At 41.7% G+C, this 18801-nt stretch overlaps 1 protein-coding gene and 1 pseudogene across 6 annotated transcripts in view; one reads left to right on the forward strand and one right to left on the reverse strand.

The window, feature by feature from the left end:
- The window catches only part of Cdkl2 (cyclin dependent kinase like 2), a 49638-nt gene that overhangs the window by 18580 nt on the left and 12257 nt on the right, over positions 1 to 18801 (reverse strand). For 5 of the 6 annotated variants that reach the window (XR_005877825.1, XM_005068150.4, XM_040747397.1 and 2 more), the window contains exons 4-12: positions 16521 to 16699; positions 14808 to 14920; positions 11421 to 11566; positions 10999 to 11087; positions 8142 to 8271; positions 6217 to 6515; positions 5625 to 5718; positions 3631 to 3754; positions 3314 to 3420 (exon numbers count right to left, since the gene is read on the reverse strand). Coding sequence is in view for 5 of the 6 variants with exons in the window: in XM_005068150.4 (XP_005068207.1) it covers positions 3314 to 3420; positions 3631 to 3754; positions 5625 to 5718; positions 6217 to 6515; positions 8142 to 8271; positions 10999 to 11087; positions 11421 to 11566; positions 14808 to 14920; positions 16521 to 16699 (1281 nt within the window). In the remaining variant the exon portion in view is untranslated. The remainder of the gene's footprint in view (positions 1 to 3313; positions 3421 to 3630; positions 3755 to 5624; positions 5719 to 6216; positions 6516 to 8141; positions 8272 to 10998; positions 11088 to 11420; positions 11567 to 14807; positions 14921 to 16520; positions 16700 to 18801) is intronic. The other variant, XM_021226046.2, reaches the window with a different exon arrangement.
- On the forward strand, positions 17391 to 18552 carry LOC110340562 (annotated as a pseudogene).

The following is an 18801-nucleotide window of genomic DNA, read 5'->3' on the forward strand; positions in this document are numbered from 1 at the left end:
AGGCATTCAACACCAGAACTCACATTCTACAGTAGTGAGGAAGACAGCTTGATACCAGAATAAAAAGAGACAAGTAGGCCAATGGAATCATACAGAGGACCCAGAAACAAAACACAAAGCTATGCCCACTTAATTTTTTACAAAGGAAACAAAACTATTTTGGGAAAAAGCCTATTCAACAAATGGAGCTAGAGAAACTAGATTTCTAGCTGAAGAATAATTAAATTAGATTTTTATTTCTACTTTGTACAAAAGTCAATTCAAAATGAACCAAAGACCTTAACTTAAAGCCTGAAACACCAAAACTTAGAAAAAGTACAAGGGATACCCTTCAAGGTATTTGGGCAGGTAAGACCTTTCCAAATAGAACACCAGCAGCCCAGGCACTGACCCTCAGTGTCAATAGATGGGGCCAGATGAAACAAGTTTGTGCACAACAAAGAAAACAGTCAGCAGGGTTACAGTCAGCAGGCCACAGAAAGGGAGAGAAATCTTTGCTGGCTACACTTCAGACAAAGGACTAATATCCAGAATTTACAAAGAATTAGACAAATTAAATACCAAGGAAATAAAACTGCCAGTAAACATACGGGATAATGAATTGAATAGACAACTTAAAAAAAAAAAAAGAAATACAGCCAGGTGGTGGTGATGCACTCCTTTAATCCCAATACTTGGAAAGCAGAGGCAGGAAGATCTCTGTGAGTTCAAGGCCAGTCTGGTCTATACAGTAAGTTACAGCCAAGGCTACCCAGAGAAATACTGTCTCAAAAAACAAAAACCGAGAGAGAGAGAGAGAGAGAGAGAGAGAGAGAGAGAGAGAGAGAGAGAGAGAGAGAGGAAATATCCCTAGACAACAGGAAAATGCAAATGAGAACTGCTCAGAGACACCACCTCCTGCTAGTCAGAATCTGAGACCTGGAGAGATGTGCAAAGAAAGGAGTCCCTACTCACTGTTGGTGGGGGTGCAGGAGCACAGCCATGTGGAAGACAGTTTGGTGATTTCTCCAAAAATTAAAAGTAGAACTATCAGATGACCCTGCAGTTCACTCCTGAATACCTATATCCTACCATGGAGATGTTTGCCCCTCCATGTTTACTCTGCTTTATTTACTAAAGCAGAAAAACGGTAACCAGTCCAGCTAGCCATCAACAGATGAAAAGATTATATGTATATATATACATATATATCAAAAAATTACCTAGCTCTAAAGAAAAATGAAATTGTAAAATTTCCAAGAAAATGGATGGACTTAAAATGTACAATATTAAAATCACAAAATCTCAGGAAAAAAACCCCACCACATATGTAGTCTCTCTCTCATATGTAGAATCTAGCCAGTAACACATGTGTACACATATACACATTCTTGTGAGTGTAACATAACATGAAGAAGAGAGAACAAGAAAAGCTGAGTACCATGGGATGAGGAATACATGTGACAGACATGAATTATGAAAGAGAATAAGCAGATAATGGTTTTCCTAGTTCTAATTCTTCCACGGAACTTTTGGGTTGGGTGGTATATAAGTACATGAACTATATTCAATATTTAAGTGTAAAATTTAATGTGAAGTGCCACGGCTTCCATTGTGAATGCTCTCTCTAACTGAGCAGAAGTTCAGTGAGTTGTACAGATTTTTAGTCTGGTTAACTTTGGTATGTGATGTTTTTATTTATTTGCAACTTGTTTATAATAAAGTTTATTTTAACAAATTAAAGATAAAGGCCCCATCTCAAAAACTGAAAATGGATTATTTCAATTTAGAAGTGTTGTAGTAAATGGCTGCATAAAAAAAGTTCCATGTAAGGTTCCCAAGAAAGATGCATGATACCCCAGAGAAGTGGAATGAGGCAAGATCTCCTGAGCAGATTGGGAACATCGGTGGAGGGGAGAGGGAACCAAGAAAAAGAGAGGGGGATAAGAGGAGGGGAGAAGAAGACATGGGGGGCAGCAGGAAGTTTGAGTAGAGGTAAGAATAGAGGAGAGCAGGATGAGAGATACCATAATAGATTGAGTCATTATAGGCTTGAGGAGAGAGCTGACTCTAGTGAGATCTCCAGAGATCTACAAGAATAGCAGCAACTGGCATACTAAGCAATAGTGAAGAGACTACATTAATAACCCCTCCTTGATGATAGGGTTGATCACTATCATATATGCCATCCTAGAACCTTCATCCAGGGTCTGATGGAAGCATAGACAGATACCCACAGCTAAACACTGAACTGCACTCCTGGAACCTAGTGACATAGATGGAGGAGTGATGAGCAAAGGGGTCAAGACCATGATGATGAAACCCACAAAGACAGCTGACCAGATAAGGGGGAGCTCTTGAATCCCAGACTGATGGCTGAAAGGCCAACAGGGGACTGATCCAGTCCATGAATGTAGTGCCAGGGAGGAGGCCACAGAAATCACTGGGGCCTTGGGTAGTAGATCAGTGTTCACCATGGTTTATAAATGAGCTTTGGGAGTCTATTCCAAATAGAGGGATGCTCTCTCAGCCTGGACACATGGGGAAGGGCCTAGGTCTGGCCCAGGATGAAATGAGACTTTAGATATCCCCCTCAAGGAGAGTCTAACCCTCCCTGGGGAATGATGTGGGGATTGGGTATGGGGTTGGGGGGCTGATGGAGGGACAAGGGAAGAGGGGTGGGAGAGGGAGCTGGGACTGAGATGTGAAACATTCACATTTCTAATTTAAATAAAAGCATATATTGAGAAAAAAGTTCCATGTAGACTGGGCAGGTTTAACCCACAGAAACAGTTGACAAGGGGGAGCTCTTGGACCCCAGAATGATGACTGGGTGGACAGCATGGGACTGATCCAGACCCCCTGAATGTGGGTGTCAGTGAGGAGACCTAGGTAACCTATAGGGCCGTGGGTAATATTTATCCCTGGCATACAAATAGACTTTGAGTGCCCATCGCACAATGAGGGATGCTCTCTCAGCCTGGACTCTTGGGGGAGGGCCTAGGCCCTGCCCTGGATGAAATGACAGACTCTGGAGATTCCTCCATGGAGGGCCTCACCCTCCTTGGGGATCTGAGTAGGGACTGGGTGGGGGATTGGAGGTGTGGGGGAGGAGGGGAGGGAGAGGGAGTTGGGATTGACATGTGAAGCAAGCTTGTTTCTAACTTAAACTAAAAAAAAAAAAAAAGGAGGGGAAAAAAGTTCCATGTGTAATAAACTTATAAACAAAACAGATCCCATACGAAAACTGCCCAATTCCTCAGAGCAAATACCTCCAGAAGCACATTAAGCCTGAAAGAGACCTGAGTTGCATCTAGGACACGCATTTCCGTACCTGGTGTAACGCAATACTGGATGCATGCAGGTCAATAGCGGCCAGAGAGGGAATGCGAGATTCTGAAAGAGATTTGTTCTCCTTCTTTATTAGCCTAGAATTTCGAGCTAGATAAAAAAGAGTCAGAAACATAGTGAAAAAAAAATGAGGAACTACTGGTTTTCCACATTTATAAGTGCTTAACTATATACGAGTGAATACATTAGCATATTTAAATATACAAATTACGATTCGTTTTTAACATTGTTAGTTTATTTAACTTACAATTTAGCAATATAAACAAAAGGGCTGGAAAGAGTAGATGCTCATGAACATACCTATTCCTTCTAGAGCTCTCAGTTCAGGGAGATGATTATAGTTTAGTTCAGGCAATCGCACATCTGCTTTGGAATATTCCTTCCTTTTCTTATTTGCCTGAAGGAGGTACTTTTCACTAGAGACCTAATTATCGGAACGATTAACACACATGAATTAGCTTTAAGGTGAGCCAAGCTGTTAACTACTATATTCATATATTCAAAGGTGTGCTTTCAAGGGCTGGAATAATAGAACTTTAAGGACATTACTGCCACAGAAAAGAGTGTCACTATCTAATTTATCAAACTTGCTAACAAGTACACAATTTGGTTTTCTAGTTTATTTTCTCCCCTTTGCCAGTCTTCAGTGAAGTCCCAGTAAGCAAGAGGCAGCAGAAGATAGACATGGCATCCTGGTTCTTTAAACCAGCAGGGTCAGCCTTACACCACCACCTGGGCTTTTCAGCAAACACGTTCTATTATTTGCCTTAGTTGTGACCAGTTGGTCTTCATATACATTATCCAACCCCCAAGTTTACTATCTCAGTATAATCTTGTTACTCAGCTTTTGATACCTATACCCCAGACCCTCTGGATCTGCTTTAACAGACTAAACATTACTGTAAGTGATGGAATGGATCAGTGAGAAAAACCATGGCACAAATTACTGAGCTGGAAGCTTACTTTCCATTGCAAAGAGATATACAAGATATTAATATAACACACAGAGGCTATCAGGTATATACAGTGGAAGAAAACTAGGTGAGGAGAGGGTCTAAACAGTGATGCAGGACTAGATGCCATACTAAGATGAGTTCAATTACAAAGAACTCAAAATAAGGTTTCATATGGACTAAAGAGGACAAGAAGCATCTGTTGGATTATCTAGGGGAAGAATGTTCTCGAGAGGAAGAAATAGCAAGTGTAAAAGCCCAAAGGCAGAGGTGTATCTGGTCATTGCATGAAAGTAAAAAGGAAACCTATAGTTGTAACAGATCGAGGAACAGAACAGACAGAGATGGAATACAGGATTAGGGACTTGACTCATGAAAGAACTTATTATACCTAGAAGGACTCTGGTCTGGACATAGAGAACAGAAGCCAACTGAGAGTTTGAATCAGAACATAAGGTAGACTACTTGATGTGGTCTTAGACCAGCATTCTGCAGGCTTTGCTGAGAGCAGTGATCCTCCTTCCCAGGCTATCTCTGAACCACATGCGTACTTCTCATATTGAAATCTGCCATCATGTTTGGTTGGTTGATCTGTTGGTTGGTTTGGATTTTTCAAGACAGGTTCTTTAGTCCTGGCTGTCCTGGAACTCACTCTGTAGAACAGGGTGGCCTCAAACTCACAAAGATCCGCCTGCCTCTGCCTCCAAAGTGCTGGGATTAAAGGTGTGCCCCACCAACACCTGGCCTGCCATCATGTCTTTACCTTGCTGATATACTAGACCATGAACTCCACAAAAAATTGAAACAATCAGTTCCAGTGTCTTATATACAGCAGAATGATCACAAATGTTTCTTTTTTTTTTGTTTTCTTTTTTTGTTTGTTTTTTTACGAGACAGGGTTTCTCTGTATTGTTTTGGAGGCTTTCAGTCCAGCCCGGCCTCGAACTCACAGAGATCTGCCTGCCTCTGCCTCCCGAGTGCTGGGATTAAAGGCGTGCGCCACCACCGCCCGGCCACAAATGTTTCTTAAGTGATTATACAAAGTACTTTCACTAAAAATCTAGTACGATAGCCAGGCATTGGGTTAAGAAAAGTTATTTATGTTGCTAAAAATAAATGAGATGGCATCTAAAGAGAATCTTTCATTCAGACTTAGAAAATTTATTTAAATATTCAGAATTTCAAATTACAGCTATGACAAGTCAGGATGGCATTGTATAACTCAGATTTTACTCTATGTCTCCAAACAAAACTCTTCATCCTTCACTCTCACGTTTAAGACCAATGCAGGTCTAAAGGTGATGAGTGCTTGCACTTTTGCTGCTGAGAACAGCTACTTACAGATGTGGCCGCGTTCATATTATAAATCCCTGATGGAGAAGGTTGACTTTGTTTAACGAATGGGTTACAGTATTTTTTAGTTTTCTCATCCACTCTGTAAGAAATGTTTTAAGTTAGAATCATTAATGATTACTTTCTCAAACACAAAATCAATGACATCATACTAAAAGATAAGCAATTTAATCAGAATTTAAGACCTATTCTCATGTATACAATGTACAGAAACCTGGTGAAACATCCTAATGCTATGACATACTTGGGATTCCCGCAGCTGCCCCTTTCGGGAAAATGCCCAAAGGAGCATCTGAAGCCTATACTCACCACCATTCCATGCAGCAGCAGGCACCCAGAACTAATTAGTCCTCTTATTAATGACAGCCTCTCATGTTATTAAACAGCTACACATTCTCTTTATCATAAACAACAGTAAAATCCTACTTTCTTAGGGCACTTAGCAAACTCTAGTAATTTTCATCATGAGATCATCACATTTAAAACAGCTACTTTGTAAGTAGAAATTGCATCCAGAATTCTGGCAGTAACAATATGAACAAATTAACAAGCATTTTTTTTTCTCATTTCCCATTCATACCTGTAACTCTGTACTCCAGGAATAGTCCCCATTCCAGCATTGATGCCAGGAGCAACTGCAGAAAGATTGTGTGTGAGTGGAGGAATCGCCATGCCTGGATTTCTTGGGTGATCAACGTTGACATTGCTGCAGTCTCTGAGGCTTGTGGAGGGCAAGCCTTTGATGTGGCTTGTCCCGTTGTCATGGAGACAGCCGGCATTTGAAGCTCTACTTCCTTTTTCAGATTTCTCGCCATCAATTTTTGACCCTTTTATTTTAAGCACTTTAGAATCCTTGATTTTGGGATCAGCATTGGTATCCTGACCATTAATAAAGGGGTTAAAACGTTAATGAGCTGACAAGAAACTTCACAGTCTTATTCTACCTATGGAATTAAAATTAAATCAAGATTCTTATTCAAATAGTTACTGTGAAAATATAAGAAGAATGTATGTGATGCATACCAACTTGATAGATAGATAGACAGACAGACAGATACACACACACATACAGAGAGAGAGAGAGAGAGAGAGAGAGAGAGAGAGAGAGAGAGAGAGAGAGAGAGAGAGAGAGAGAAGAGAGAGAGAGGCAGGCAGGTCTGTGTCTATGGGTATACATTTCAGTAGGGAGAAAAACATGGAAGAGGAATAGAGATTTGCTGCTTTTGTTTTTACATATTCAGAGTCAGCAAGCACAAATTTGAAAACTCTTCTGTTTCACTTGATTAATAGTAGAAATGTTATTAAGAACAGACCCTGAGTATAATTTAGCAGGAAAAGTAATTTTTTTTTTATGTTTCCTGAGACAGGGTTTCTCAGGTATAGCCTGGCTGTCCTGGAACTCACTCTGTAGACCAGGTTGGCCTCAAACTCAGAGACTGCCTGCCTCAGCCTCCCAGGTGCTGGGGATTAACGGCATTATGAAAATTCTGAAAGTAATATTTTCATTTTCTGTTGTTAAGGAAGGAAAGTAGACTACATTGGGAGTGCACGCCTTTGCTCCCCAGTGTTGGATGTACATGGACAGAGACACCTAATGTTCTGGGACATGTGTGAGGAACTGAAATTCTCTGAAGATTTTGCAGATTGACTTTGAATGAGAAACTTTGGAGAGCCAGATGTAGGTCTAAAGACAAAGTTACCTTGGGTTATCTTAGTTCCCTTAATAGCCACTTAAACTCCATCTGACCCAGATTCCTCAAGACTATCAGGTAGACTCTTAGATTGTATTGCTAAGCATAGTGGACCTCTAGCTTCCACCAATCCAAAAGCTAAAGGTATAAAATAACATCTAGAAATCACAGAAAGGCTTCCTGCTCCACTCTAGCCTACCTACCTAACACCTACTAGTGTGTTTAGTAACCTTTGTTCTGTGACTTTAAAGTTCTCACAGCAAAACATGTCACGGTTGGTTACTCATCCTTGGTCCACAATATGCCATTTCCTTATGTCCTGCAAGTCATTATTTTATGTGAGCTGAGTTTTTAAGCAACACTATTGCACTTTCTAGTACCTGTTGAGCATTTAAAATATAATATATTAAAGTGTTTGTTGTTTTATAAGGTGGTGTTTACAGGAAAGATATTATTTTTGTTTGTTTGGCTTTTTGCAACCAGGTTGAAAGCTAACAATTTACCCAGTATTTAAAACTTTAAAATCTTCATTATTGGACTGGAGAGAAGGCTGGGTGATTAAGAGCATTTGTTGCTCTTGCAGAAGACAAGGGTTTGCTTCTCAGCTCCCTCATGGTGGCTCACAAACCATCTGAAAGTCCCATCCTAGAGAATCTAGTGCCCTCTACTGACCTTCACAGGCACCAAGCCTGTATGTGGTTCACATACACATAGGCTAAATACACATAAAATAAAATGAATAAATCTAATTTTTTAAAACTTAAATATTCACATTTTCCTCCACAAATTTAAGCCTTAAAGCATGAACATTTACCTGTACCACAAGCGTCTTTCTTTCTTCACCTAAGGCATCATCTTTTTCTTTCTTTCTGTTTTGAGATTTTTTGGGTAAAGAGTTATTCCTGGCATCTTTCTCTATTTTTAACTGCAATTCTTGAGAAAACCTATATAAAAGTACATGTCTCAATTAAAATAAAATTATATGGGAAAGATAAACATAGGGAAAAAAATCAAGATAATCACTTAAGACTCAGTGTTAAACTGATCCATTTTATTTAAAACGAGGAAAATTATATTCCATATGAAGAGTTCCTAAAAGCTTTCGGGGTGTGGGAGAATCTCTCAGGAGTCTTCGCATGAGAATGTCTGTGCCACCCTAAAAACACTGGTCCTGATGGCATAAAACAATGGTGAAAAGACTGGTGGCATCCTATCAAGAGCTGAAACACCTGCACTAAAGCAGGCTAGTAGCCATTGCTCCTTGGGACTACAAAGTCGGAATGTGTGTGAGAGTGGTGGGGTGGGGGGCACCTAGGGATGCTCACAATAAGGCAGTGAAAGGGGTTAATTTCATTAACGCTAATGGAACCCTTGAACACCCCTCTTCAGATTCTGTGTGATGGGAGGAGCTCCCACGGTCTGTAGTTCCACGGGCTGACTTAAGAGAAGCACTCAATGGCTGTTCTAGTGCAAGGCAAGCCACACAAGCTCCTCACAGACATTTGCGCTGAAAGGCTAACTGCAAAGCCTCACTTACTCACATGGCTGTGTAGCAAACACTCTGCTTTGAAAATGAACAAGGTGAGCCAGTCATTGCAAGGAAAGCAACAGATAACGTTTCTGTAAACAATTAAACTTTTATGCAAAAATGACAATTCTATTAACCTGGGATCTTAGAGGTGTTCCCATAGTTCACAGACCTTCTGATAAAATGGAGTATAATTTTTGATATTATCTCATGATACAGCAACATTTTAAGGTTCACATAATTCAACATTACCAATGTGCTTCAAATGATAAAAGTATATCATAAAGCATACACCAATAAAACATCAATTTTGAAGATCAGACAAAATGGATTTTAATGCAACAGAGAAAGAAAAGTTCAATGACATGGTTTACATTTCACAATGCATCCTGTCTTTTAGAGGACTGGAGAGATGGATCAGCAGCTAAGACTGCTTGCTGCTTTTCTGGAAACCCACACTCAATGTCCAGGCCACATCTGGTAGCAAGCAACTGCCTATAACTTCAGGTCCACAGCATCCAACACAGTCTTCCAGCATCTATGGGCACAGACATGTAACAGACAAAGACACACACATACATACATACATACATACATACATACATACATACAAATAAACATAAAGTAAATTTTAAATAAATGAACTGCTATAGCTGAGCTTGGCATGGTGTCATACACCTGTAAATTTCAGCATTCAGAAGGCCAAGAGAGGAGAATTCTGACTTTGGGTCTAGCCTGGTTTCAGATGAGCCAGAAGTACAGTGCAAGATCTTGCCTGTAATCATTTTTTAAAAGAAGAAGAGAAAAAGAAAGGAAACAAAAGAGGGAAGGAGGAATGGGGGGAGAAAGAACAAAAGAAAAAACTACCAATGCCAGGTCTTGGTATAATATTAAAGTTTGACATAAAATCAAAGAATACTAAATTACCTCAAAAGACTATTAAAATACTCTTCCACTTTTCTAGATATCCATTTGTTCCTTCCAACTAAAATAACATACCACTGTGTTCACAAACAAATACAGAAGCAAACGTGAGAATTCAAATATATTAAGTTAAATTTTGCAAAGCCTTAGAACTAGAGAGACAACTCAGCAGTTAAAAATGCACACTGCCCTTACAGAGGACCTGAGTTTAGTTTCCAGAACCCACTTCAGGAGCCACGCCTGTAACTCCAGCTCCAGGGATCTGCTACCCTCTTCTGGCCCCCAAGAGTACCTTCATTCATGCACACATACACAAATTCAGATGCACATGCAAATGCATAATTCAAAATATATTTTCTACTTGCCGGGTGGTGGTAGCATACGTCTTTAAACCCAGCACTTAGGAGGCAGAGGCAGGCAGATCTCTGAGTTCAAGACCAGTCTGGTCTGCAAGACCTAGTTCCAGGACAGTCTCCAAAGAAACTATATAAATATGTATATACATATGTATATGCATATACGTAATACTATATGTATTTGCACTGCCACTCATCTCCTGTTTCTTGTCTGGTCAGCAGAGCTGATGCTAACATCTGGACAGCACTGGGAACCATGCCAGCAGCACTGGCACCTACAAACCTGGCACCTTAAGGACTCGGCACAGCAGCACACCGACAAGATGGGCAGAACCACTGGACCTGGTGTGGCATGAGACCAGCAGCAACAGCAGATGGCAACTGCACAGTTGCAGCAACACAGGAATTAGTGACCTGAGTGGTAGATGTCATCACAGAAGATACAAAGAGAAATGCCAAAAGAGACTGTTTCAAGAAAACCAGCAGCATTAAGATATTGACTGAATTATTGGCTGTATAAGCTCAATCTACTTGACTTTTTAATGCAGTTGACAGAGTCGCCAGTAAAGCATGTTGTTCTGCTCTTGCCTTCTTTTTATATTCCAATGAACAATTATTAAAGTAGGAGTGTCTTCTTACTGCAGATATCTAAAGAATATATACTGCCCTTACTTAAAAAAGAAAACCAGTAGCTCCAGTCTCATAAATACATGAAACCAACCCTAGAAATTACGTTACTGCTAAAGGTAAATGAAGTAGGTTACAGGTTGTTGACATCCCACAAAGGTGACCACGGTGGAAACTTTCCTGTGACCCTGGTTACTCCAGCCTGCAGAGCACAGGCTGGCACTACGGTACCATACCTCTCAGCAAAGCCATCCATTTGGAAGAAATCATGGTGTAGAAGGTCAGCACAGAAGGGCCTTTTGTCCGGGTCGATATGCAAGCATTTCTGAAAAATCAAGAACACATATGAGTCTTCTTCAAGAGCAGCTTTCTACATTTAGATTTCTTCTTTCTAGCCAATGAACAGAATAAAGCACAAATCACAATAGTGACCATCAGTGGTTTTATGTCACAAAAAGAGACCCAGCATCCAGTGTCTGTGGGTGTAAATTAATGCATAAATTCCTAAGAAGCAGTCTTTCCAAGAAATAAATTTAAAATTATCTGAGGAAGCTGTTGACCTAAAAGATCAAGGAGGGAGGGAGGGAGGGAGAGAGAGGGGGGCACATACATGAACCAAGTCTCCAGACTATACAAGTTTCCTATAACAAAGAATTACCTTTGCTAAATTTATCACAACTTCAGGGAGCTTGGGATAACGGTTCTCGAGGGGTTCTGTTTCTGTGTCTTTAATCTCAGGCAATCTTACTCCGGCAAACACAGGGTTTTTATAAAACAGCTCCTGGTGTCTTGGAATTAAATTACCTGGGGAGAAAACCAGCACCCGCCTTCGTCAGTACGGACGACAGAAACGGTGAAGAGACAGACGGCATAGGGAAACAGTGAAGACAGCTAGTGGACAGTGGGACTCTCTCAGCATGCAAGATCAACCTAGACAGACCGTTACTGTAAAGGCACTGGGAAGTCTTCATAGTGGGCTTGACACAAGTCAGCTCAAGAAAATGAACACTGCTTTTGTAACATATCTATCTAGAAAATTAAATACATGTCCAAGCGGAATACTTGTGAAGACACAGGACGGACAGGTGGAGGACAGTTTATGCCACTCTAGATGAAACACTGCTAACAGTAAAAAGGTATCACATGCCCAAAACAATGACGACAGAGTCACACAGGCAGAATCTAACTATATAAACCAGTTCTTCCCTAAGAGAATTGAATATTTATTCAACAGATTGTGTCCCTGTATCAAAATTCAAATTTGAGAATTTTAACCTTTTTCTCAACTTTAATACCTATTAGATCATGAGCTATATAATTGAAAAAGTTAAATCTTATAAAAGTTTTATTATACTAGTACACTGTAAATACTATATAAGTACAATATTGAGGAAACAGCGAAAAGAATGCAACCTCTCTATTCTTCCTCCCTCCTCCCTGTGACACAGCAGTAATACGAAAATTCTACTGTAAGAAATCATATAATACTTAAATTCTTAATCTCAGAACTTAAAACCAAATAATTAAATTACCCCAAGTGTCTTCCTATCATTTCTATTTTAAAAGCTATCTTAAAATATAAATTTTATATTCCAACAAATGTGAGGCTCAGAGTCAAGTCTAGCCCTGGAATTTCATACACAGCACCAAGAATGACAGACAAAATCTAGGGAAGCTATGCATGGTGATGCGCATCTGCAGTCACGGGCATGGGCACAGTGATGCACATCTGCAGTCATGGGCATGGGCACGGTGATGCACATCTGCAGTCACGGGCATGGTGATGCACATCTGCAGTCATGGGCATGGTGATGCACAGCTGCAGTCACAGGCACGAGCACAGTGATGCGCATCTGCAGTCACAGGCACGGGCACAGTGATGCACATCTGCAGTCATGGGCATGGTGATGCACAGCTGCAGTCACAGGCATGGTGATGCACATCTGCAGTCACAGACATGGGCACGGTGATGCACATCTGCAGGCATGGGCATGGTGATGCACATCTGCAGTCACAGGCATGGGCATGGTGATGCACATCTGCAGTCACGGGCATGGTGATGCACATCTGCAGTCACAGGCATGGGCAGAGTAATGCACATCTACAGTCACAGGCATGAGCACGGTGATGCACATCTGCAGTCACAGGCATGGTGATGCACATCTGCAGTCACGGGCATGGTGATGCACATCTGCAGGCACAGGCATGGTGATGCACATCTGCAGTCACAGGCATGGGCAGAGTAATGCACATCTGCAGTCACAGGCATGGGCACGGTGATGCACATCTACAGTCACGGGCATGGTGATGCACATCTGCAGTCACAGGCATGGGCAGAGTAATGCACATCTACAGTCACAGGCATGGGCACGGTGATGCACATCTGCAGTCACGGGCATGGTGATGCACATCTGCAGTCACAGGCATGGGCAGAGTAATGCACATCTACAGTCACAGGCATGGGCACGGTGATGCACATCTGCAGTCACGGGCATGGTGATGCATATCTGCAGTCACGGGCATGGTGATGCACATCTGCAGGCACAGGCATGGTGATGCACATCTGCAGTCACAGGCATGGGCAGAGTAATGCACATCTACAGTCACAGGCATGGGCACGGTGATGCACATCTACAGTCACGGGCATGGTGATGCACATCTGCAGTCACAGGCATGGGCAGAGTAATGCACATCTACAGTCACAGGCATGGGCACGGTGATGCACATCTGCAGTCACGGGCATGGTGATGCACATCTGCAGTCACGGGCATGGTGATGCACATCTGCAGTCACGGGCATGGTGATGCACATCTGCAGGCACAGGCATGGTGATGCACATCTGCAGTCACAGGCATGGGCAGAGTAATGCACATCTGCAGTCACAGGCATGGGCACGGTGATGCACATCTGCAGTCACGGGCATGGTGATGCACATCTGCAGGCACGGGCATGGACATGGTGATGCACATCTGCAGTCACAGGCCTGGGCACAGTGATGCACATCTGCAGTCACAGGCATGGGTACAGTGATGCACATCTGCAGTCACAGGCATGGGTACAGTGATGCACATCTGCAGTCACAGGCATGGGTACAGTGATGCACATCTGCAGTCACAGGCATGGGCACAGTGATGCACATCTGCAGTCACAGGCATGGGTACAGTGATGCACATCTGCAGTCACAGGCATGGGTACAGTGATGCACATCTGCAGTCACAGACACGGGCACAGTGATGCACATCTGCAGTCATAGCCTTGGGAAGCTGAGGTAGTAAAGACTGAGAGGCTTAGGCAGAAGGATGGAGAGTTTGGAGCTATCCTGGGCTATATAGTGAGACCCTGGTCTCAGAAAACGGAAGACAAAAATAAAATTCAAATGCATGACATTACAATATCCCATAAGTTTCTGTGTCTCTCATTTTATCCTAGAAATGAAGATGAAGGAAATAGCTGGATTTCACCACATGCTCACCGACTCAATAGGTAAAAAGTGATGATTACATCATCTCTGTCCGGGGTGGGCTGGAGGTGAGTATGATTCAGAACAAGGCTCAGGGATTGTAATGCTTGCTGAATAATTATGAATTCTCACTACACTACTTTGTTATAATTCTTGCAGCCCTTTAAAATCAGCAGTGACTTTGAGCAACTTTAAGGTAGTTTGATTGCATGCTAATATATTCTTTGTTAAGATGATTTTTAAATTTTCCTGTCTATTAGATTTATGACTATTTATCTTCAGCAACCACCTCCTTTTCTCTTACACTGATCAGCCTGGCTAGAGACTTAGAGGGTATGCATATGCACATGCATGTGCATACATACACTTGTGTGTGTTTTCCTGTGTGCATATGTGCATGCATATATGTGTGTACATGTGTGCTGTGTGTGTATATATGTGTGTACATATGTATGTGTGTTTTCTATTTACTCCCTACCTTCACCTAAAATAAGTATCACCTTTAATACACAAACAATGTTAAGTAGCAATAAAAACACATACAGGAAAAAACTGTAAAATATGAATCACAGATGTATATCTTACCTAAACATGTCATAATATGATGCAGCTGATCAATATCAGATTCTCCCGGAAATAGGGGTTGCCCCATGAGCATTTCAATGACCAGACAGCCAATGGCCCAGACATCAACAGCCCTGGAATAAAAAAGGTGATGTAAGATGTGGCTTCCTGACACCTTTCCTGTGCCTGCATCTTCTTGCTACTGAGAGGCACAGTAGCAAATCTTGTCACTTAAACTTATTTCTCTATAAGAATTCTAACCCAGGTGTTGGTAGCGCACGACTTTAATCCCAGCACTTGGGAGGCAGAGGCAGGCGGATCCCTGTGAGTTCAAGACGAGCCTGTTGTATGTATAACGTTCCAGCACAGCCAGGGCTGTTACAAAGAAAAGAAAACTGTCTCAAAAACAAACAAACACACAAGAATTCTAACCCTTGTTGGGCAGTGATAGCGCATACCTTTAATCCCAGCTCTTGAGAGCCAGAAGCAGGCAGAACTTTGTGAGTTTGAGGCCAGCCTGATCTACAGAGTGAGTTCCAGGACAGGCTCCAAAACTACACAGAGAAACCATGTCTGGAAAAAAATTCTAACCCTCTATTTTAATAAGTGAGAAACTTCAACCATCTGACATTAAAGGAGAAAGATTCTGAGAAGCCACACTTGTTACGTGTATGCTATTCTGAAAATAAGACTCTCTGGGCGCCCAGTCACCCTCCATTTCTACATTGCTCACTCTAACAAGGTTGTCAGTGACGCCTTTAGTACACTAAAAAAAAAAGCACAGTAGAAAAAAGAAGTAGTCACTGACAACAGAGTAACAACAAGAACTGAAAGCTAACAGAAAGGAAAGAAAAAATTAAAACTATCTTAACAATTATTCAGAACTAAATTAGCATGTCAGCATAGAGCCAGCTACTTTGAAGTTGCCCAATCATTGCTGAATTATAAAATACTACAAAAATTATAACAGTGAAGTAAAATGAGAACGCAGGATAATTCAAAAAAGATTACTAGATATCTAATGTACTCAAAAATTACAGAAAATATTTTAGGAAAAATTTCTGTCAAAAATAAAATTCATAGTCTTTGAAGAGTTCATTTATAAAGACAATTTACATTTTAAAAATCTTTAAATAAGGTTTTTTACCCTCATGTTGCCTACTCTACCTCGTATTATAATTATAAGCCTTCTCTAATCAATATTAACTTCTATTTACAGATTATAAACATTACTTTTAATTAAATTATGTGCATGTGTGTGGCTGAATATACTTAAGTGCAGGTGTCCAAGGAGACCAGAGGCGTCAGACCCTCATGAGCCGCCCAGTATGGGTGCTGGGAACTCAGGTGCCCTCTGTACTCTCTTAACCCCTGGGCCATCTCTCCAGACACTAACAAATATATTTCTTTATGACCATTAAAATTACTCAGCTTTCCCTTTAAAGTAAGTACAACTACCCCAAGTTGTATGCAAGCTTTTCATTGGTTTGTTCTGACAGCTGGTGGAATAAAACCAGGATCTCACTGTCCCAGGCAAGGACTCCACCACTGAGCCACCTAGTCCTCAAAGGAATTTTTAAAAAGAATTTCCAAAGAGAAAGCACTAGGGATTGTTACAAACCCCTCACTAAACGCTGAGCCCAGACCTCCCTTCCAGTGTTCAGTGGATCATTTGTTACACAGGCATCCCACTTTCGAAGAGTCAGCCTCTATGCCCTCATTCCTGACTCTTACTTGCCGTACTTGACATCACCAACCAGCAGTTCTGGAGCTCGGTACCATCGGGTGGCCACGTAGTCAGTGTAGACCTCTCCAGGTGCTGCCAATGTCCGTGCAAATCCAAAGTCACATAATTTTACAACACCAGACTGAGAGACTAATATATTCTCTGGCTTTATATCTCTGTGTATGATCTAAGACCAAAAAAAAAAAAATAAGACCACAGACCATAAAATATGTTAAACCAATTAAGTTGGGAAGGCAGTGCCTGCCATGAGCAGGGCACCAATGCTTGTTCCTGTAAGAGTAGACAGAGCACATACAAAGTTATTCTGGGGCTTAAAGCCTTGCGACCTAGTGGGACAAAAGAGAACATCGTGTTTCAAGTGTTAGTTGAAACAGCAAAGACATTAAGTAAAATATATAGCATCAACCCACAAATCAACTTTCAGTCAGTTACTAATATCAGGCTAAGGAATAACTCTGTCGTTGAAGACTAGGGGCAGTTAAGGAGACTTTTTTATGGACGAGGTAAACTTTATGATAGGTTTTTAATACAGTACTACGCTAGCAAACACTTGATCACATGTGTGTCAAGCCCTACAAGAAGTTTTACATACTTTAACTTATTTTACCACTCATTAACCCTGAAATAGGTGCTAGGGTAGTTTCTACTTACAGAGGGCTGGGAATGGTAGTAGAAGTGCAGAAGTCTGAGGAGAAAGTGGAGTACAGGACAATTTGAGAGTGGAATAGGAGAAACTAGTGTGCCTGTCAGGAAATGCTAATACTTTGATTAGAGTGAGGTCAGTTCTGTCATCAAAAATGAACATTTCTTTTTTCATAACTGATTTGCCATCAGAACACCATCAATACAAAGACAAAATGGGAAAGGAAAAGACTCATGGCAACACCATCATCACTGGACACGTGGAGTCAGACAAACTACAGGACTGGCCATCTGATGGATGAGTGCGGGGGAACTGACAAACACACCACTGAGAAGTTTGGGAAGGAGGCTGCTGAGACAAGAGAAGGCTCCTTCAAGTACGCCTGGGTCTGGGACAAACTGAAAGCTGAACGTCATCTCCCTGCAGAAATCTGAGAGAGAGCATCAAATACTATGTGACTCTCTCTGGTGCCCCAGGACACCGAGAATTAACCAAAACAGGATTACAGGCCCAATTCAGGATGACTGTGTTGTCCTGATCATTGCAGCTGATGTTGGTGAACTTGAAGGTGGTATCTCCATAACGGGCAGCCCCGTGAGCATGCCCTTCTGGCTTACACATTGACCATCAAGTAGTTCATTATCTGTATCAACAAAATGAACTCCACTGAGCCACCCTACAGCCAGAAAAGATGGGAGGTCATTGTTAAGGAAATCAGCACCTATATTAAGAAACATGGTTACAACCCTGACACAGTAGCATTTGTATCAATTTCTGGTTGGAATGGTGACAACATGCTGAGCCAAGTGCCGCAGCAGCCTTAGTTCAAGGGATGGAAAGTAGCCCAGAAAGATGGCAGTGCTGGTGGGCCCACACTGAGGGAAGCTCTGGTTCCAACTAACCAGTCTTTACACCTGCCCCGCCAGGATGTCTATAACGTTGGTGGCATTGTCACTATCCCTGTGGTCAAGTGAAGACTGGTGCTCTCAAACCTGGCAGGGTGGTGACCTTGCTTCAGTGAGTGTCACAACAGAAGCAGTCTGCTGTAATGTACCATGAAGCTTTGAGTGAAGCTCTTCCTGGGGACAATGCGGGGCCCCCGTGTTAAGAATGTGTTTGTCAAGTATGGTAAACATGGCAATGTTACTGGTAACAGCAAAAATGACCCTCCAGTCGAAGCAGCTGGCTTCACTGTCCAGGTGACTATCCTGGACCACCCAGGGCCAAATCAACGCTATGCGCCTATACTGGATTGTCATACAGCTCATAGCTTGTAAGCTTGAGGAACTTAAAGAAAAGAGTGGCATGTGTAAACAATATTCTTCAACAGAAACCATCTCAATGACAACCAAGTGTAGTGGTACATGGCTTTAATCCCAGCACTCGGGAGGCTGAGGCAGGCAGATCTCTGAGTTGGAGGCCAGCCTGGTCTACAGAGTGAGATCCAGGACAGAGAGAGAGAGAGAGAGAGACCCAGCCAGCCAGCCAGCCAATTATACTGTACACTGACTTCATTGGTCATAGGCTCACTGGGAAGAAACGGTTTTGTTTTTTTGTTTGTTTCCGTCTGCTTATTTTTAATTATTTCTTTTAATTTTTGAAACTATAAGTATATAATTTCTCTT

This window comes from Mesocricetus auratus, unplaced genomic scaffold (genome assembly GCF_017639785.1).
Source record: "Mesocricetus auratus isolate SY011 unplaced genomic scaffold, BCM_Maur_2.0 Super-Scaffold_100006, whole genome shotgun sequence".
In the NCBI taxonomy this organism is placed as follows: Eukaryota; Metazoa; Chordata; class Mammalia; order Rodentia; family Cricetidae; genus Mesocricetus; species Mesocricetus auratus.